Below are 16,861 nucleotides of genomic sequence, written 5' to 3' on the forward strand. Positions count from 1 at the left end.
CGGCCGCGCGCCCTGCGCCTTTTGTCTGGCGCCGAGCGGGCGTTTGCGTTGCATTTCGGACACCTCCTTTTCGCCTCTGCTCGCTCCGGCGCACATCCCGTCCCCGACCCGGGGCCGTCCCCCGCCGGCCTGCCGGCCTCCTGGACCAGAGCCCGCCGACGTCTCCACCCGTGCGATGTCTCCTCTCCAGAAAGTTGCGGCTGCCTCCTGCTCCTCCTCCTCCTCCACCTCCTCCTCCTCCTCCTCTTCCTCCTCCTCCTCCGGCCGTTGAAACAAAGTCAGGCTGAGCCGCCTCCCGTTCAGGAGCGCGCCGGTGCTCGGCGGCTGCACTCCATCTCCCCCGGGAGCCCCACTCGTCCCGCCATGGCGGAGGGCGCGGCTGGCAGGGACAGTCCGGCGCCGCCCGACTCGGCGGCGGCCGAAGACGACCCCCGGGTGGACCCCCACGCCGGCTCTGCGGACGGCTTGGCGGTGGGCGCCGCGGGCCGGGGCCGGGACCTCCGGAGCGGGGTCGCCCTGCTGAGCGCCGCTGGGGCCCCGGCGGACGGCGAGGCCAGCCTGCTGGAGGCCGTGCGGGCGACCCCCCGGCGCAGCAGCATCATTAAGGTAAGGCGGGCAGGATGCACGCCCCCGGGGGGCGTCGCAGGCTTGGCATTGTTTGCTCCTTCCCATCCTCTGCATTACCCAACCTTCCTTCCTCGTCCGGAGGGTCCCAGAGCGCTCTCGCGGCGGTGAGAAGCAGCATGACTTTTTTTTTCTTTTTCTTTGCCCTGACAGCGGAGGAAAAGTTCCGCTCCGCCACTCGGAGCGTTGATAGAGCTCTTTCCTCCCTTTCCCCGAAGGCTTCGGAGACCCTTGGTGCGGGGAGGAAGCGCGCTCTCAGGGCGAAATGCAGACACCACTGGACGGTTGCGCACTGGTCTCCCGAGCCGAGCCCGCTCTTTCTGCGTGGAACCCCAAATGCTCAGCTTACCCTCGGATGGGGGGCGGGGGTGGGGAATCCTCTCTTGCTTCAAACGGTCCTGAAATCCCCAGAAACACGAAGTTTGCCGATAGGTAGGCAGTTTCCAGTGAACCCTTGCAACAAAGTACAGAGGGACGGAAACCACAGTTCCTGCGCTGCAGAAAGCGCAACACAATCAATGCCTCAAGCCTCATCCCCGACCTTGTGGTTTTCTCCACCTCCAGGAAAAAGCTCCTGACCAGACCCAGGCAGGCTCTCTCCCCATCGATTTAGCAAGACCGTTGTAGCTCCCCATTCCAAATGTCTTTTTTGTCTACCTTCCACTTGAGGCTTGTTTCTTGAGATTTCATATTTTGGGTCCATAGCTTTGGGTGTACATCTCCTGGAAGTAAGAGCCCTTGACTGGCTCTGGAAAAGGGGCTCAACATAAATGCATGTAAAAGTAGTAGTGCCAATGTGAGATTAAAATCGATGTTGACAGAGAAGCCTGATTCTCAGAATCAGTGCGAAACTACTCGTAATAAAAAAGGATAATGGCTTGCTTTCTGGATAATGGCGTGGAACTGCCGCTCAACTGACTGGGTGCGTGGATACATTCAAAGCCCCTCTTCTGGTCTCTTTCCCAAGGTATAAGTTGGAGCCCCCAGCGCTCTTGAGGGCAGACTCCGCCCCCAGCACACCCACCTAGCTCCAAGTAATGGGCTGCTCTCCCCCAACATTGACACATGGAAGTTAAAAACCAACAAGGAGAAGTCTATATTAAAAGAAGAGTGGGTGCTAGTTGCAAATGATTTGTAATAGTTTCTGTTATTGTGTTGGCTATAGATGATGAGAAAAGGAGTATTCTATGCTGGGTGCAAATTTGGATTAAGGGCAGTCTTTTTTTTTTAAACCTACATGTCAGAAAAACATATTACTTTGAAACGTTAAACTATTAAGGTTAGAAAGGAAATGTATGCATATTGGATTCTGATGTATTGATTGCTGTGTGTAGTGAAAACAGGCATTGTAGGGTAACTTATATGATGATAAAAAGCAGTGGATTCCATAGTATTGTAAACAAAACAAACCAAAAACAAAATAATGGAATATAAAGGCTGTCAAAGTTTTACCAGTAAATCTGCCATTTCCCCATCATGCTAGAGTCTCAAGAAGGCTGGTATCAAGTAATGATGCCTCTTGTTTGGAAGTCTTCATGGCAAAAAAGGAAGGTGGCAACTGAGTATCAACTTGACCTTTTCTCTATATAGCAGTAAATTAAATATTTAATAACTGGGCTTTACTATTTAAAGATACTACAAAATGAAGTTAATTCAAAATAATAATATTATGAGGTCTTATTGACAAGTAATATATGCATAATTGTAGCCACTCCAACCTCCCCCCCCCCACATACATGTCCACCAGTGGCTGTAGCACTTCTTACATGAGCACACCTTTTGTAAATATCTTTGCATATATTTCTATATGAACCTTTGATTCATATATTAACTATTGAAGCTCACGATTTATATAGTAGAATTTAAACTAGAGTTCTAGAAGCTTTATCTCTTCAAGTTTGTTTCACACATTTTGGTGCCTAGAGGGTCTTTGTGATGAGTTGTTTAATCTTTAAGGTGACCAGGTAGGTCATTTGTGGATAGCAGCCCTTGTGTCTGTCCTCAGAGGCCTTCATTCCTTTCCAGGGGGGAAATAGACAGGTGGGGTGCCAGGTTCCAGATCCCTCCCAGAGATCAAGGAAGGACCTTTCTTTTGACTTCCTGAATCTACTGTTCCATGGCTTGTTCACTTACTACAGTAACATGGGAGTTTCTGGAAAGAGGTCTAAATTGTATAATAAGTACATAGCACATATTCTGTGAGAAGAGACAATACATTCTACAACTTCTGACAATTGTTTTTACTTGGCATTAGAACACAAAAATGAAAGACTTTAAGATATTTATGTGAATCAAAACAATAAAATGTTATCCTAAACATTCATAATGTACTAATAAATGATATTCACAATCATAATTCTGAATGACTAAAAGGTTGTGAATTACCAAATACTAAATGAATTTTAGCTTAATTTGTGGTTTTATTTCTCTTTTAATTATTTGAGTGCAGTTTTTCTATTAACTTGACTTTTAGATAAATCAGAATAGGACATTCCTCTATCATGCTAGAAAACAGATTGTCTTGTATATTAAATAAAAGGAATGTTTTCAGTAAAGCTGCCCTCCCTAATATGTGAAAACGTGTGTTTAGTTTAGAAAACAATTTCCTTCTGAGCGGATGAAAACAATGACGGCATTTATCTTTCTACATCTTCTGAAAGTTTTTTTTAAGGGTATCGTGTTTATTCCCCTCTATGCCAAATCCTGGGTTTAAAATTTTTAATATGTGAGTTAGACTAGGTTCTCTATATTCTTTCTACCTTTTCTTCTTTGCTTTTTTGGTGTGATTATGGATTGATGGCGTGATGTGGTTTCTTGAAAGTGCGTTATTATCTACCACAATAATGTAATAGAGTTCATTTTAATTGCTTCTTGATGACTTTTGGTTTAAAAGGACAATTACGTTATGTTTGGGGTTTCTAAAAAAATTATGTTTACATTTGCTAATATCTGAAAATTATGCACTCTTCTGCTTTTAATATATTTCTAATTAAGAAGTTAGACACAGCTTCTATTTGGTGCTTGATGTCACCCTTAAGAAATAAATACATTTGACATTTAAAAATATAATGCTTGCTACAATTGATGTATGGATTTAAGAAAAATAAATTTATTGGGGACTCATACAACTGTTATAATAATCCATACATCCATCCATTGTGTCAAGCACATTTGAACATTTGTTGCCATCATTCTCAAAGATGTATAAAGTGTTATAAGAGCTGTAAGAGTCCCCAATAAAATGATCTTTCAATAAAAAAATATCGTGTACAGTTCCATAATTTTGTAATATGCTACAACAAGAAAGCAGCCTAACTTATTCATTGTGCTCAATTGTGGAAACTGAGGTACACATATGGGTTAGAAAGAGCAGGTGTTTCTTCCTCCATTACGTGAAACATGTTGAGGGGCTCTACTTTTTCTCATTTCCTTTGAATTCTATGTAACTCTGAATTCTCTAGGCAAAGAGTAGAAATTATCGCTCGAATCTCATGGACATAAGTCCAGGGATGAAGATAGCAGATCTTTACTGACGCAGCTTAAGTTATGGTTTCAGTGTTTCCATGTCTCAGTACTTCCTATCGTGGCCCATCTTACTCAGTAATGTGCCCTGGGGATGATCTGCAGCTTCCAAAGATGTGCTTTGGCTACCTGTTGAACCACATCACAATTACAGGGTGAGGGTAGTGGACTGTGAGTCAGGAGGTGCCCAGGAAGCAGTGGCGTTGGTTCAAACTTACCACCTTCTTAGAGAAAGATATGTTTGGCTGTTGGCTTCCATATGGTTTGTTACAGCCTTGGATATCCTACGGAGCAGTTCTACTCGGTCCTACAGGGTCACTAGGACTTAGAATAGACCCAAGGGCAACAGGGTTGGTTTTGCGCAACGAATTGGGCACTAACTGAATAACTTTAATGTATTTTCACACTTAATCCTCAGGGGAAATAAATTCTCAAAAGCAGGAGAGGGACACACAGAAGGCTGCTGATTAACTGCAGAGTTAGGACTCAAACCCAGGTCTGCTTTATCCGAGCTTGTGCTGGATCTCCTTATGCTGTCTCTCAGATGCAAAGCATTCACAGTAATGACTCTTTTCTAGGTTAGAAACAGCTTGAGCTCCTAAGAGGGTGACAGAAGAATCAGACTCTTGGGCCTTGACATTTATGGAGTGAAAGGATCCTTTTCCTGCCTTAGAGCCCTTGGAAGACATTGACTAGAAAATCAAACCAAAGAAACTCTTGCCATTGAATCAATTTTGACTCAAAGCCACCCTATGGGACAGTGTAGAACTGCCCCTGTAACATAACTCTGTAAGGCAGTAGGAAGCCTTGTCTTCCTCCCAGAGATCAGCTGCTGGTTTCAAACTTAAGACCTTGTGGTTAGGAGCCCGGCACGCAACCCATGGTGCCGTCAGGGCTCTTTGAATCCAGAAAAGGATGGCAAACTCTGCCCCTTTGCTTAGAGTTGCCCTGTGCTTTGAAAGGGAAAGCAGTTTGGCAGGAGTTCTATTTGGTGTCAGTCTGTGAGCTCACACCTGTTGTTTCATGCCAGTCCAGCTCCCTCTGGGCCCCGCCAGAGAGCTGAGTTTGTGGATGGCTGTCTTCATCTTACAAGCTGCTAACAGAGAGAACAAGATTCTGGGACTTAGGAAGATACACCATTCTAAGGGAATGATGACATGGAATCTTACGTTGGAGCTCTGAAAGCATTCCCCCAGCCCCACCCCCTTTAGAGGCTCTTATGAAGGGAAATTAAGGGCAGTTGAAAATTTACTTAAAATTGTAGGTGAACTGAGATCCATAGAGTTTTGTCGATTGGCCTGGGAATGAACAGACATTTATAGATGTCTTTTTTCGGGATGAATTTGGAGGGGGAAAATCTGATCCTATAGGGAATCTGACCAGTCTGTACTGTAAGGGCGGTCGTAAGTGTGTACTGTTGGCTATGTTGGGGGTGTTTTCTTGAGTTATGATTCAGTTATACAAATGGCATTAAAGCTCTTAGGTGGATTTGTTTTTTAATTCCAGCAGCTTCAGGCAATGTTGGCCTTCTCTGTAATTGCCACAGAAGCATGGTCACATCTCACCTTCGAAGTGGCACTACTCATTGGGGTACTTTTTGGTATAATTTCCTATTGCACCTCTTGATAGAATTATGTCTATAGTTGGGCAGTAGAGGGTTAGTGTATTTTAATGCAAGGTTTTAGAAGTGCCTGTTGATGTAGTAAGGAGCCTGGTGTTATAGTGGATTAGGCATTGCTCTGCTAGCCGTCAAGGCAGCAGTTCAAACCCACCAGTCACTCCAAGGGAGAAAGATGAGACTTTCTGCTTCAGTAAAGATGTCTATCCTTGCAGAAGCCGGTTCTAATCTGCCTATAAGATTGCTGTGAGTGGGAATTGACTGGATGGCAGGGAGTGTGGCTTTTGGTCTGCTTGATGTAGTAATCTTTCCTACTACTATTAGAATCTACACTGTGTTTTCCTTCTTGAAAAATATATTAAGACTGGAAAAAACCCTTTAGTTAATTACACAGCTATTGAAGGGTTAAGGACACATTGCAATTAAGTCTGAATAGTTGTTTTCCCAGTCTTCCCCCCCCCCCCTTTTTACAGTAGAGAAAACAGGTAATTAGATTTCGTAGACTAAAATGTCAATTGAACATTTATTGCCAAACACCTAAGGCACAGCAGGGCATTATGAAAAGACATCGGGAGATGGCCAACTTTGCTGCTGAACAAACAAGCCATTAACTGCTTCTAGGTAATGTTCAAGCAGCCGAACAGACAGTGTCTAGTAACTCAATGAAAGAAACACACAACCTTTCCTGCTCCTTCAGTGATGTCTGTTCACCTTCAATAACAACATTAAAAAGGATTTCATTTTCAGAAGCTATGTCTGAGCTGAAATCTGAATATTTGGTCTTCCTACTTCTTCCTTGGCTCCCTGTTTTCATTCATCCTTTCGCCCTGTCACATCCTGACTTAGTTTTTGAGGCAGGCATTGTACCTTACACATAGGAGAAGGTGGCAATAGGTACACACACATATCTGTCTTCAATTTATATGTATGTTGTGAGCTATGGCCCCTGTTTCCTTTTGCTGCTAATGGATATTCAGTTTTGCCATTTGGTCCTTTCTAAAAGATGCCCCTAGGGTTTTCAATGGCTGATGATTCAGATGTAAATTGCCATCCCTTTCTTCCAAGGCCCTCTGAGTGCCCACAAACCTCAAAACTATCCTCAATCCTGTGTGTGAGCCACTTGCACCAGTGCTTATATAATGTGTGCTAAGCACTTCAAATGAGTTCATTTATTTCATCCTCACAATAATGGTATGAAGTGGGTCTTTTTATTACTATTCTCACGTTTACAGATGAAATCAGCTCACTGTCCTGGAGTTGATTCTGACTCATGGTGACCCTTTAGGACCCGCCCCTGTGGGTTTCTGAACTGTAAATCTTTATGGGAGTAGAGAGCTTCATCTTTCTCCCATGGAGCAGCTGGTGGTTTTGAACTGCTGACCTAGCGGCTAGCCGCCCAGTTTGTAACCCACCATACCACCAGGAACCATTACATAATTTTCCTAAGGTCCCATAGGTAGTAAACAGCAGAGCCGGGAATTGGAGGCAAATAGTCTAACTCTAGCTTGCTTTTAACCTTCATGCTATACCATCTCTTAAATAGTATGATTTAAACTGTAGGGGGAGTGTATGAAATAGCAGTTTTTTAAATTGTTACCTTGAATACTAATTTAGCTGACAAAAAAAAAAATGATTCCGAAGCTTCTGGAAACCCAAGGATTGTTTGAATACTTTCCCCCTCCTCCCTCAGTTTCATAGCTTGTCACATAAAATGCCCCGGAACTTTCATTAATATTATACTCTGCTTTGTCTAGAATGTGTGGAACACCTGCCAATAGGCTCTGACTCCTGGACCAGTGTTGTTAACACCTTCACTGTGAAGGAAGCGCTCATGTTTTAACGTTGGAGTAAATTATATGGGTTAAAGATGAAGTGTTACTTAATCATTGCAGCTTGATAAGTTTTATTTTATACTTTGATCATTTGTCTCCCAGCATCAGTAACTCAATCAGGAGTATCTGAGTTTCCAAACTAAGGAAAATGCAATCTTGTTAATTGTTGATGTATATAATGCTATATGATTCTGGTTTCCTCCCAATTAGTGTGTGTGTGTGTGTGTGTGTGTTTTATTTGTAATTTTGGGGAACTTTTTATTGTGGTTTCGGTGAAACTTTACAGAGCAAATTCATTTTCTACCCGATAATTTATCTCATTTTGTTTTGTGACCTTGGTTGCAATCCCTTCTGTGCAAGAGCTGCCCTCCCACTTCTTCCCCTGGCTCTGTGTTCCCGTTCCTCCTTGTTGCCTGCCACAGCCTGGTTTAGTTTTGAGGCCGGCAGATGCCTTACACACAGGAAAAGATGGCGGTTTCTAATACATTGTCCAATTCCTTAATTCCTATTTGAGGGGCAGGTGGTAAAAATTTCAAAGTCGATATGTGGGAATCTCAAATATATGATTTTGTCACAAAACTACAGCCTTTATAGCTGCCCTGATGCTAGAGATAATAAACCCATTCTGCCACATGATACCTAGAGGTTAGCCATCATTATCTGGAGACCAGCCAGGTGCTAAAGGCACACTTGCACATCAGGTTAATTATCTATAAATAGTTAAGTTAAATAATTGAAAGGATGGGATTTCTCCTTGTCCTTTTATTTTTCTATTGCAGCATTTAGACAAGATAGTATTTGGTCACATTCTCTTAAAGTGGATTTTTTTTGAGGGTTACAAAAAAGGTATCCTCACCCATCTAAAACTTTAGATGGATCATTCTGCCATGAAGTATACATTTTGGGATCCTAGCCTTTCCCCCGCTATGTTGATGGCTTTTAGATCATCTGGAGACCCTTTAAAATTAATTTAACACCTTGCACCATAACGATAGGACAATAACAATTGTTTTCTTTATTCTTTCTTGTGCTTATCCGCGGTTCTCAACCAGTGGGTTGCGACCCCTTTGGGGGTCAAAGAACACTTTCACAGGGTTCGCCTGTTTCATAACAGTACTGAAATTACAGTTATGAAGTAGCAACGAAACTAATTTTATGGTTGGTGGGTGGGTGGGGCAGGAGGTCACCATAGAATGAGGAACTGTGTGAAAGGGTGGTGGCATTAGGAAGATGGAGAACCACTGGCTTAGATAATATAGAGTCATGTGAACTTTGGGATAAATGTTGTGGTAGTGCATTTGCGTTTGTGTGTGTTCACAAGTGCACACTAGATACATTGATGGTCAGACACCAAGACAGTAGGGGACGGTTTGATTGTTAGCTTTCTGTTCCATAACTAGTCTGATAGTCTTTATTCAAAGATAAGCTTATCCCCAAAGTAACTAGATGGGTTGTGAAAAGTCACACTAAAACATGGTAGCGGTGATGTTTGAGCAGGACTGAATTTTTTGCAGGGCAGTGGAGACGAGAAAGAGGAGGATCAAACTAAGCTAGAGAGGAATGGAGTGTGATGGGACCATAGTTATAAACCCTCAAATTTAAACCCACTGCCGTTGAGTGGGTTCTGACTCAAAAGGACACCTAGCGACCCTATATAGGATTTGTGAGGCTGCAAATATTTACAGTAGCAAAGAGCTTCATCTCTTTCCCTGGTATCACTGGACTGCTGACCTTGTGGTTGGCACTCCATTGCTTGCCCAATAGCAACACCAGGGTAAATGGCTGTCTTTTGGTATCTGAGTAATAAGTATTTATTCTTCTGGATCATTCTGCCATGAAGTATACATTTTGGGATTCTAACCTTTTTTCCCCTATGTTGATGGCTTTTAGATCTTCTGGAGACCCTTTAAAATTAATTTAACACCTTGCACCATAACGATAGGACAATAACAATTGTGGGTGTGAAGCCATTTGAGCCTAGGGATTCCTGGGAACATCTAGGTTTGGTCTAGTTGGTTGATGGGGATTCTTGACTAGAACGGTGAACGTTGTCTCAATTGCTGTTTTCTAGGCCTCGCCCTAGCCAAGCATGAGAAAATTCTCCAGGGTTCTAATCTCTAGACAAAGGAGTAATCATAGAAATCGGGTGATCACCAAGCCATAATCAGAAAAGAGGATGCTTTTCCAGACAGATAAAGCTTTTCTGTGGTTATAGGTGTGGGTAGATTTGTTTTAAGAGTAGCCTATATTTGATCTTTTCCACCAAGTGGTACTTTGTTTTGTCCTGATGACTAATGTGTAAAATTAACTATTTATTTCCCCCTTTCAACTTCCGTGAATAATTTTCCCTAGAAGAATCATATTGGGAGAGCAGATGTTTTGAGAATGATGAGGGCAATGAATGTACACACATTCATTGTGCTTTACGCAATTAATGTATGTATGGATTGTGATAAGAGTTGTATGAGCCCCTAATAAAATGATTAAAAAAAAGGAAATCATTAAAATAAATAAATAATAAAAAAAGAAGAATCATTGTAGAAGCTAAGTGCACAAAATACATAGTTACCTGGACCTCAGAGAGATCATTAACCATTTTTAATGTGTGCTTTGCTTGTGCCATTGTCATGGATTTCTAGTCTACCTGGCAATGTGAGATATTTGCAGTAAGATTAGGGCCCACAGTTTCCTTAGTTCTACAAGCAGTGAAGGGTAATTTGTATGGCATGCCATATCATAGAGAACCAGTTGCTATCTGGAGCTATGGATAATAAGGGTAGCTTGTTAAATGTTCTAACGTTTGCATAAATCCTGTTAAAAGGCAGAAGAGAAAAACTATTCTCTGGTAACATTGGGATCAACTGAGAATATACTGGGCTTGGTGGCAAAGATCATATGTTTAAAGGATGCTGGAATAATAATTTTAAAAAGATTTGACATGAATATTAGATGTTTATTTATATAACATGAGCCTATGTAGCTATTAACTGTTTTACTTCCCTTCTTCTGGATGTTATTTTTTGACAAAGCAGAGGAATTTTTTTCCAGAGTGGGGAGGTGGGATGGGAAAGCACGCACTAGATTTAATAAGGAGCAAGTGTTCTAGAAAGTTTAGTGGCAATAATCTCTTTTAGAAGAATACACAGGCAGTATTCTCTCCATTTATCAGCTATGCCTTTGCTTTGAACAGAGAGGAAATAAATTAGAAACTCTCTTGTAAACACTAGGAAATTATCGTGTCCTTTGTTTATTCTCGCCTCATCTCACTTGCTATACAAGGGAGGAATCATTTAGACTTTACTTGCTTCTTCTATAACTCCTATGAAGTGTTAGACACATCGCTGATTTAGTTTTCTCCTCAAATCGAGCCAAGATAACTCACTTTTTTTCACCTTTCTGAAAGGATCTTTGGCCTGAGTTAATGTGGTCTACAGTTCCTGGGTTCACTTTTACTTCCTGGGAACTGAAATCTTTGGGAGACAGCTTGGACAGGGACGAGGACACAGACTGGAGAGTTGGGACCTCGGCTTTGCTACTTACTGTGTGATCATGAGCAAATTTTAAAATATTTCTGAGCCTCAGCTTCTTCATTGGTACAATGGAACTATATTACCTGTTCCACAAGTTTGGGCTGGAGGTGAGGAATGTACTATAGCTAAAATCTTATAGGCACTTAAGAAGAGGCAGTAATGGCTGTTTATTGGAGAGGTTATACTTACAAAGGAGACAATTTGACAATCCATTTATCTAGCAGATCCTATCATGAAAGTTCTACACATTGGCTAGGAATGGAAATTCTGTAAGAATTTTACAGTGGTGTTTATAGATCTGTGAAAGAATCAGAGGCCTGGAGTTCCTTCTGGGTGGCTTTTCAATGAGCCGCACAGCAGCCGTGGATCACTGTTAGAAGAAGCAGTCTTACCAGTCACCACCATGTCTTAATCACACCATGTATGACATTTATTAAATCAAGTTACACTTCAGTATCTTAAGATGCTCTGCCCAAAATATCTTAAGTGTGTGAATATGGGCCAAGTCTGGCTTCTGAGCCCTGCCATCTACCTATACCTCCTCCTGTGAGACGCACCTAAAGGGAAAATCATATTAGCTCCTCAGGTAATTATCCATAAAGAAGTTATAGTTGAATTTAGCTCTTTCAAATAATGAAAATTCAGTTGACCTGCAACAATAAACAGCTCAGGGAGGGGAAGAATGTGGGTTATTTGATGTTTTGTATCAAATCTTTAAACATATGCTTATAATAATAAACAAATGGTTATTCGATGTGTTGTATCAAATCTTTAAACATATGCTTAGTATCTTTGTTGTGGTGCCAAGACCATTGAAATTTGACTGTATTAACATTCTTTCTAGCAATATTAATAAATTTTGTCTTCCTGTATAATGCATTTGGCAGAGGCACTTTTCATGATTGAACATTCATTCATCTGTTCATTGACTCCTCTTATACTGTGACAAGACTAAACTTAACAATGCAGAGATTCAGTGGTGAGGCGGGCACACTCTATACCCAATGTATCGAAACTACAATAGGTGCTATGCCAGGGATATCAGTTTGAGATTGTCAAGGGTCTGGATCCATGATCAACTCCGATGGAAACAACAGTTGGGAAATCAAGCGGCATATTGCATTGGGAAAATATTCTGCAAAAGACCTCTTTAAAGAACTAAAGAGCAAAGACATGTCACTGTGAGACCTGGAAGATACTTGACTCAAGCCATGGTATTTCCAATCACCTCATACACATATGAAAAGATGGGACAACGCATCAGGAAGACTGAAGGAGATTTAATGCCTTTCTTGGGTACAGGATATTGAATATGGGTAGACTACCAGAAGACTGAACAACTCTGCTTGACAGAAGTACATCTGGATGCTCATTTGAAAAGAGCATGGTAAGAACTCATCCTGTGTGCTTGGAATGTTATCAGGAAATGCCTGTTCCTGGCAAAGAACATCATGCTTGATAAAGAAGAAGGTCAATAAGAAAGTGGAAGACACTCACTGAGACATATTGATACAGTGGCTACAACAACGGGCTCAAACAGAAACAACTCTGAGAGTGGTGAAGGACCAGTGTTTCCTTCTGTTGTATCCAGGGTTAATATGAGCCAGAACCAATTCTCTGGCAACAACAACAAGGATGGCGATAGTAGTGAAAACAACAACAGAGTTATAGATCTGAGCTCCATGATAGGTATAGGTGCTTGAATATGTTTTCTGGCTAAATGAATAGATCCAGGCCTCTGTATCTGTTGGAGAGTGTGGTAGCTATATAATTGTTTGACAGTTTGAGGATTAAGAGTGTAGGGGTGGAGTCTAACTTGTCAATCAGATCATAGCCAATGAGGCCTCTGTGTGGGCATGGCCTTCTCCTGAGAATTCTGGGAAATCTGGTACTTCCTTGGAGGTGGGAGACACTTTGTCAGCCACACCCTGGGAGACATAGCAGCTGACAAGACACATGGACCCACTCTGATGCAGAGACCCCTGCCAGCACTGAGATGTTTCCAATGCCACTGGATCCAAAGACTTTCTACCCACTGGCCTGTGATCTTCTACATTTGGCGTCATTGCATATGTTTTGTGAGTCTGAAGAGGACTTTATAGATTGGTATCAGACACATGGGCTAATATTGGACTTAAGGACTTGATCTGGACTGGGCTGGGATGTTTTCTCAATGTTCAATTGCTCTCACATATAAATCTCTTTCTTATACACATCTGTGTGTCTCTATGAATTTGTTTCTCTAGTCTATCCAGACGAACACAGAGAGCTCCAAGACTCCAAATTTATTTTTCTTCTGTTATCCATCCCATGAATGACTGTACCGTTGTCATTGCTAATAACATGGATATCATTTTTCTGTTCCTGATGCCACCACACATCTGCTCTGTCACATTTTCTCTTGGCCTTTCTCTTGAACAGTGCTCGATGCGCATCTAGTTCAGACTACTTACACGCGTTGCTTCTTATTTCAAAGCATCTTTCTACCTAGTCTTCTTGCCTCCAACCGCTTCATTTTTTTCCTTATCCGATATCTAGAAGAGCAGATAGTCTTATTTCTAACAGGCAGATGTAATTGTGTTATTTTTCTCCTTAAAATGTTTTGAGGCTTTCCCAGTGCCAGGAGTGCAATGTGGACCCCACTTACCTTTGCAGTCCCATCTCCGACCTTTTCCTATCCTCTTGCCTTCTAGGAAATGAGCCTATAGGAAGCACAGGACACTTCCTAGCACAGCTCAATATGTGCTCAAGTCCGAACCACGCTCACTGCCACGGAGTCAATTCCGACTCTCAGTGAGTGACCCGATAGGCCAGAGAAGGGTTGCCCTTGGGTTCCCGAGACTGCAAATGTATGTAAGAGTAGAGAGTCTCACCTTCCTGAGATGAGGCTGGTGAATTTGAACTGTTGACTTGGTGGTTAGCAGCCCCATGGATATCACTGAGGCCACCAGGGCTCAATCTTGGTTAGCTAGTCTCCTTATTATCCACGCGCCTTCTCTGAAAGTGGCCCAAGAGGGAAAAATGTTTTCAGGAGCACAAACAGAAGGAAGTAAGAAAGGAGAGATATTGTCAAGAGGATATAACCTAGGTGCCAGAAATTAAATTAAACCTAGGTGCCAGAAATTAAATATCATGATAAAAATTAAGAAGTTGTTAAATTCAGATTCTTTTGAAATGGATTTTTTGCTTGGTCTTGAGAAATAGTTTAGTGTAGTACATGAAAAACTTATTATTTAGACCTTAAATTTATTGTTTCCTGAGATTATGATCTAGTTTAGAAAAATCTTCAGAAATTCAGTCTTTAAGGCATACATTGTTTCCCAGAGTTCCACAAATGATCATGGTGCTGTTGTGAAGTGTTTATCTGGCTACAGAACTTCCTGAAATTGTGATTTTTAGTCAATGGAATATGATGACTCATAGGGAATATAACTGTTTTTGTCTTTCCTTTTGATCATAATCTTTACACAGTCAAAAGCCTCTGTTTCTATTAATCTCATATATTAGGAAACGTGCTTGTTTATAAGGGAGAAAAAAAGTTAATTTAGTAACCTTTCTGTGACTCGTATGACAAATACTATTATTAATAGCCAGAAGTTAAATCATTTAGATCATGCTTTAGAGATGAATAGGGAAAAAATTTGCCAATGCTCTTTCTCTATTGTGTTATTATTTGGGTTGGAAAGTCAATTTTCAGTAGTTTGGGGAAAAATATCAGTCTTTCAGCGATGTTTAAATGAACTATTTTTTAATGAAACCATTGGAAGAGATTGGTTGGTTCATCTGATGACTATTGTCAGACAGTTCTGGGATAGTGGCAACAACACCCCAAGGACTTTAAAGTATCAATTTTAGATATTTTGACTATTAAAATTATCCTCGAGTTCCAAATTGAATGAAATTGACAGTAAATTGTGCTTTTGAACTGGATTCAGAGTTTCATTTTTTTGCTGAGTTTAATGTATATGCTATATTTAGAATTACTATATTTATTACGTGATTTAAAAATTCATATGGTTACATGGTATAATTTAACAATCAACTAAGCCTTTGGAAAAAACATTCAGTAATGCTAACTGAGAAACTTAGAACCAATCTTTTGAAACTTCGAGCTATGCAATGTGTGGGGAGCCTCAGTGGAAGCATTTACATTGTGATGTGAGATGAGGTAGCATGGGCAGACTGGCTGCGGTGATCCACTTTACAATCTATAATTGAATATTCTAATCACTGCCATTTGGATGGAAACAAGTCCTGAAAGCTGTTCTGCCTCCTTAAGGAACATATCAAGAAGAGATAGAAGCAGAATGCTTTTAACTATTGTAAAACAATTCCATAAATGGTTACCACTTTTAAAATTTAGGAATCCCTTTGAATCCATTACAGTTCTTTCTATGGGCTGCCAACTGCTTTGTAATTACATGCCATATAGCACAAAGCATGATTTATGATGCTATTGTTACGGTGTGCTTACTAAGTAGAAGAATGAAAAATAAGTAAGTACAGTATTAGCAGAAGTGCCTGTACATAGGGTTGCCAGCTAAAATATAGGCCATCTAGTTAAAGTTGTAGGTCAGCTAAAGAACACACATTTAAAAAATTATAAATATGTATTGGGCAAAATTGTTAGTTGTTTATTCACATTTAACTGATCAGCCTTTATTTTTATTTGCTCGCTCTGACAACTCTAGCTAAAATTGCTTGAGTAGAATGTAGGCAGCAGTAAAGGAATAGCCAGCCTTCCCTTAAACTCTGGGGCAGAATTTTTTCTTAAAACCCTTCCAGACTTAAATACAGGACATGTTGCTCATCTGGCTATAAATGCGATCTGGAGATTTGAACCCAGGAAACTAGTCTCCAGAGTTCGTGCTTTATCCCTGTTTTTCTTACATAGGTGGTGGTAGTGAAGCTAAAAGTAATTCTGATGTCCCAGGCTAATGCAGTCTACATTGCATTGAAATTTATATCATTAAAATAAATTTTTACTTCACATGAAGGAATTAATTTAATTAATAAATTGAATTTTTTTCTTTCCTAAAATTAGGCAATTTTTGAGTTGAGAATTTTAGCAAAACACGCACGTTTTTGCTATTCTTTTAGCCACATGTTTTTGTTGTACACATGATAGTGATTTGCTTTTAGTTTTCTTGTTGAAACTGGTTTACTGCTCTGCTTGCACCCTGCAAGTGAGAAGCAGCTGTAGTTTGGAGCTACACACCGTTCTGTTTGTTTCTTGAGCTTGGCCAGACTCCATCTTTTCTTCTGATGATCAATCATCAGATGTTCTTTACATCCTATTAAAAAGAACCCAACCCCCCTGCAATAGAGTTGATTTTGACTCATGGTGACCCTATAAAGAGACTTTGAGGTTGTGTATTTTTAGGGTAGCAAACAGTCTCACCTTTCTCCCATGGAGTTAGCTAGTGGGTTTGAACTGCAGACTTTGTGGTTAGCAGTCCAGTGCTTACCAGACAGAGTCTCTAGGGCTCTTTTTGCATGCTGTAGGACACATTTCCCCCTTAACCCTGGAGTGATAGTGCTTGCCTTTTATTAATTATTTATAATTAAGCAGAGCTCTCATTCTTTTAAAGTTATCATATATGAGCACTTATAGTAATTTATCATCTGCATTCATTCATTTCTGAATATAACTGAATAAAATCTAATACACACAAAAAATTGAAACTGAAACCTCTTAAGATATGATAAAATAATAATAATTTATAAATTATCAA

General features: G+C 40.8%; 1 protein-coding gene across 2 annotated transcripts in view; it reads left to right on the top strand.

The window, feature by feature from the left end:
* The window catches only part of PLCL1 (phospholipase C like 1 (inactive)), a 397,849-nt gene that overhangs the window by 31,689 nt on the left and 349,299 nt on the right, over positions 1–16,861 (top strand). Inside the window, exon 1 of one of the 2 annotated variants that reach the window (XM_004701522.2) lies at positions 70–606. The exons of the other annotated variant lie outside the window; for it this stretch is intronic. Coding sequence (XP_004701579.1) covers positions 364–606 — 243 coding nt within the window. The 5' untranslated portion in view covers positions 70–363. Of the gene's footprint in view, positions 1–69; positions 607–16,861 lie in introns of those variants that run through there. 2 annotated transcript variants of the gene reach the window in all.

Source organism: Echinops telfairi, unplaced genomic scaffold, assembly GCF_000313985.2.
Source record: "Echinops telfairi isolate 266 unplaced genomic scaffold, ASM31398v2 ScPeMD7_3;HRSCAF=10, whole genome shotgun sequence".
Classification (NCBI taxonomy): Eukaryota; Metazoa; Chordata; class Mammalia; order Afrosoricida; family Tenrecidae; genus Echinops; species Echinops telfairi.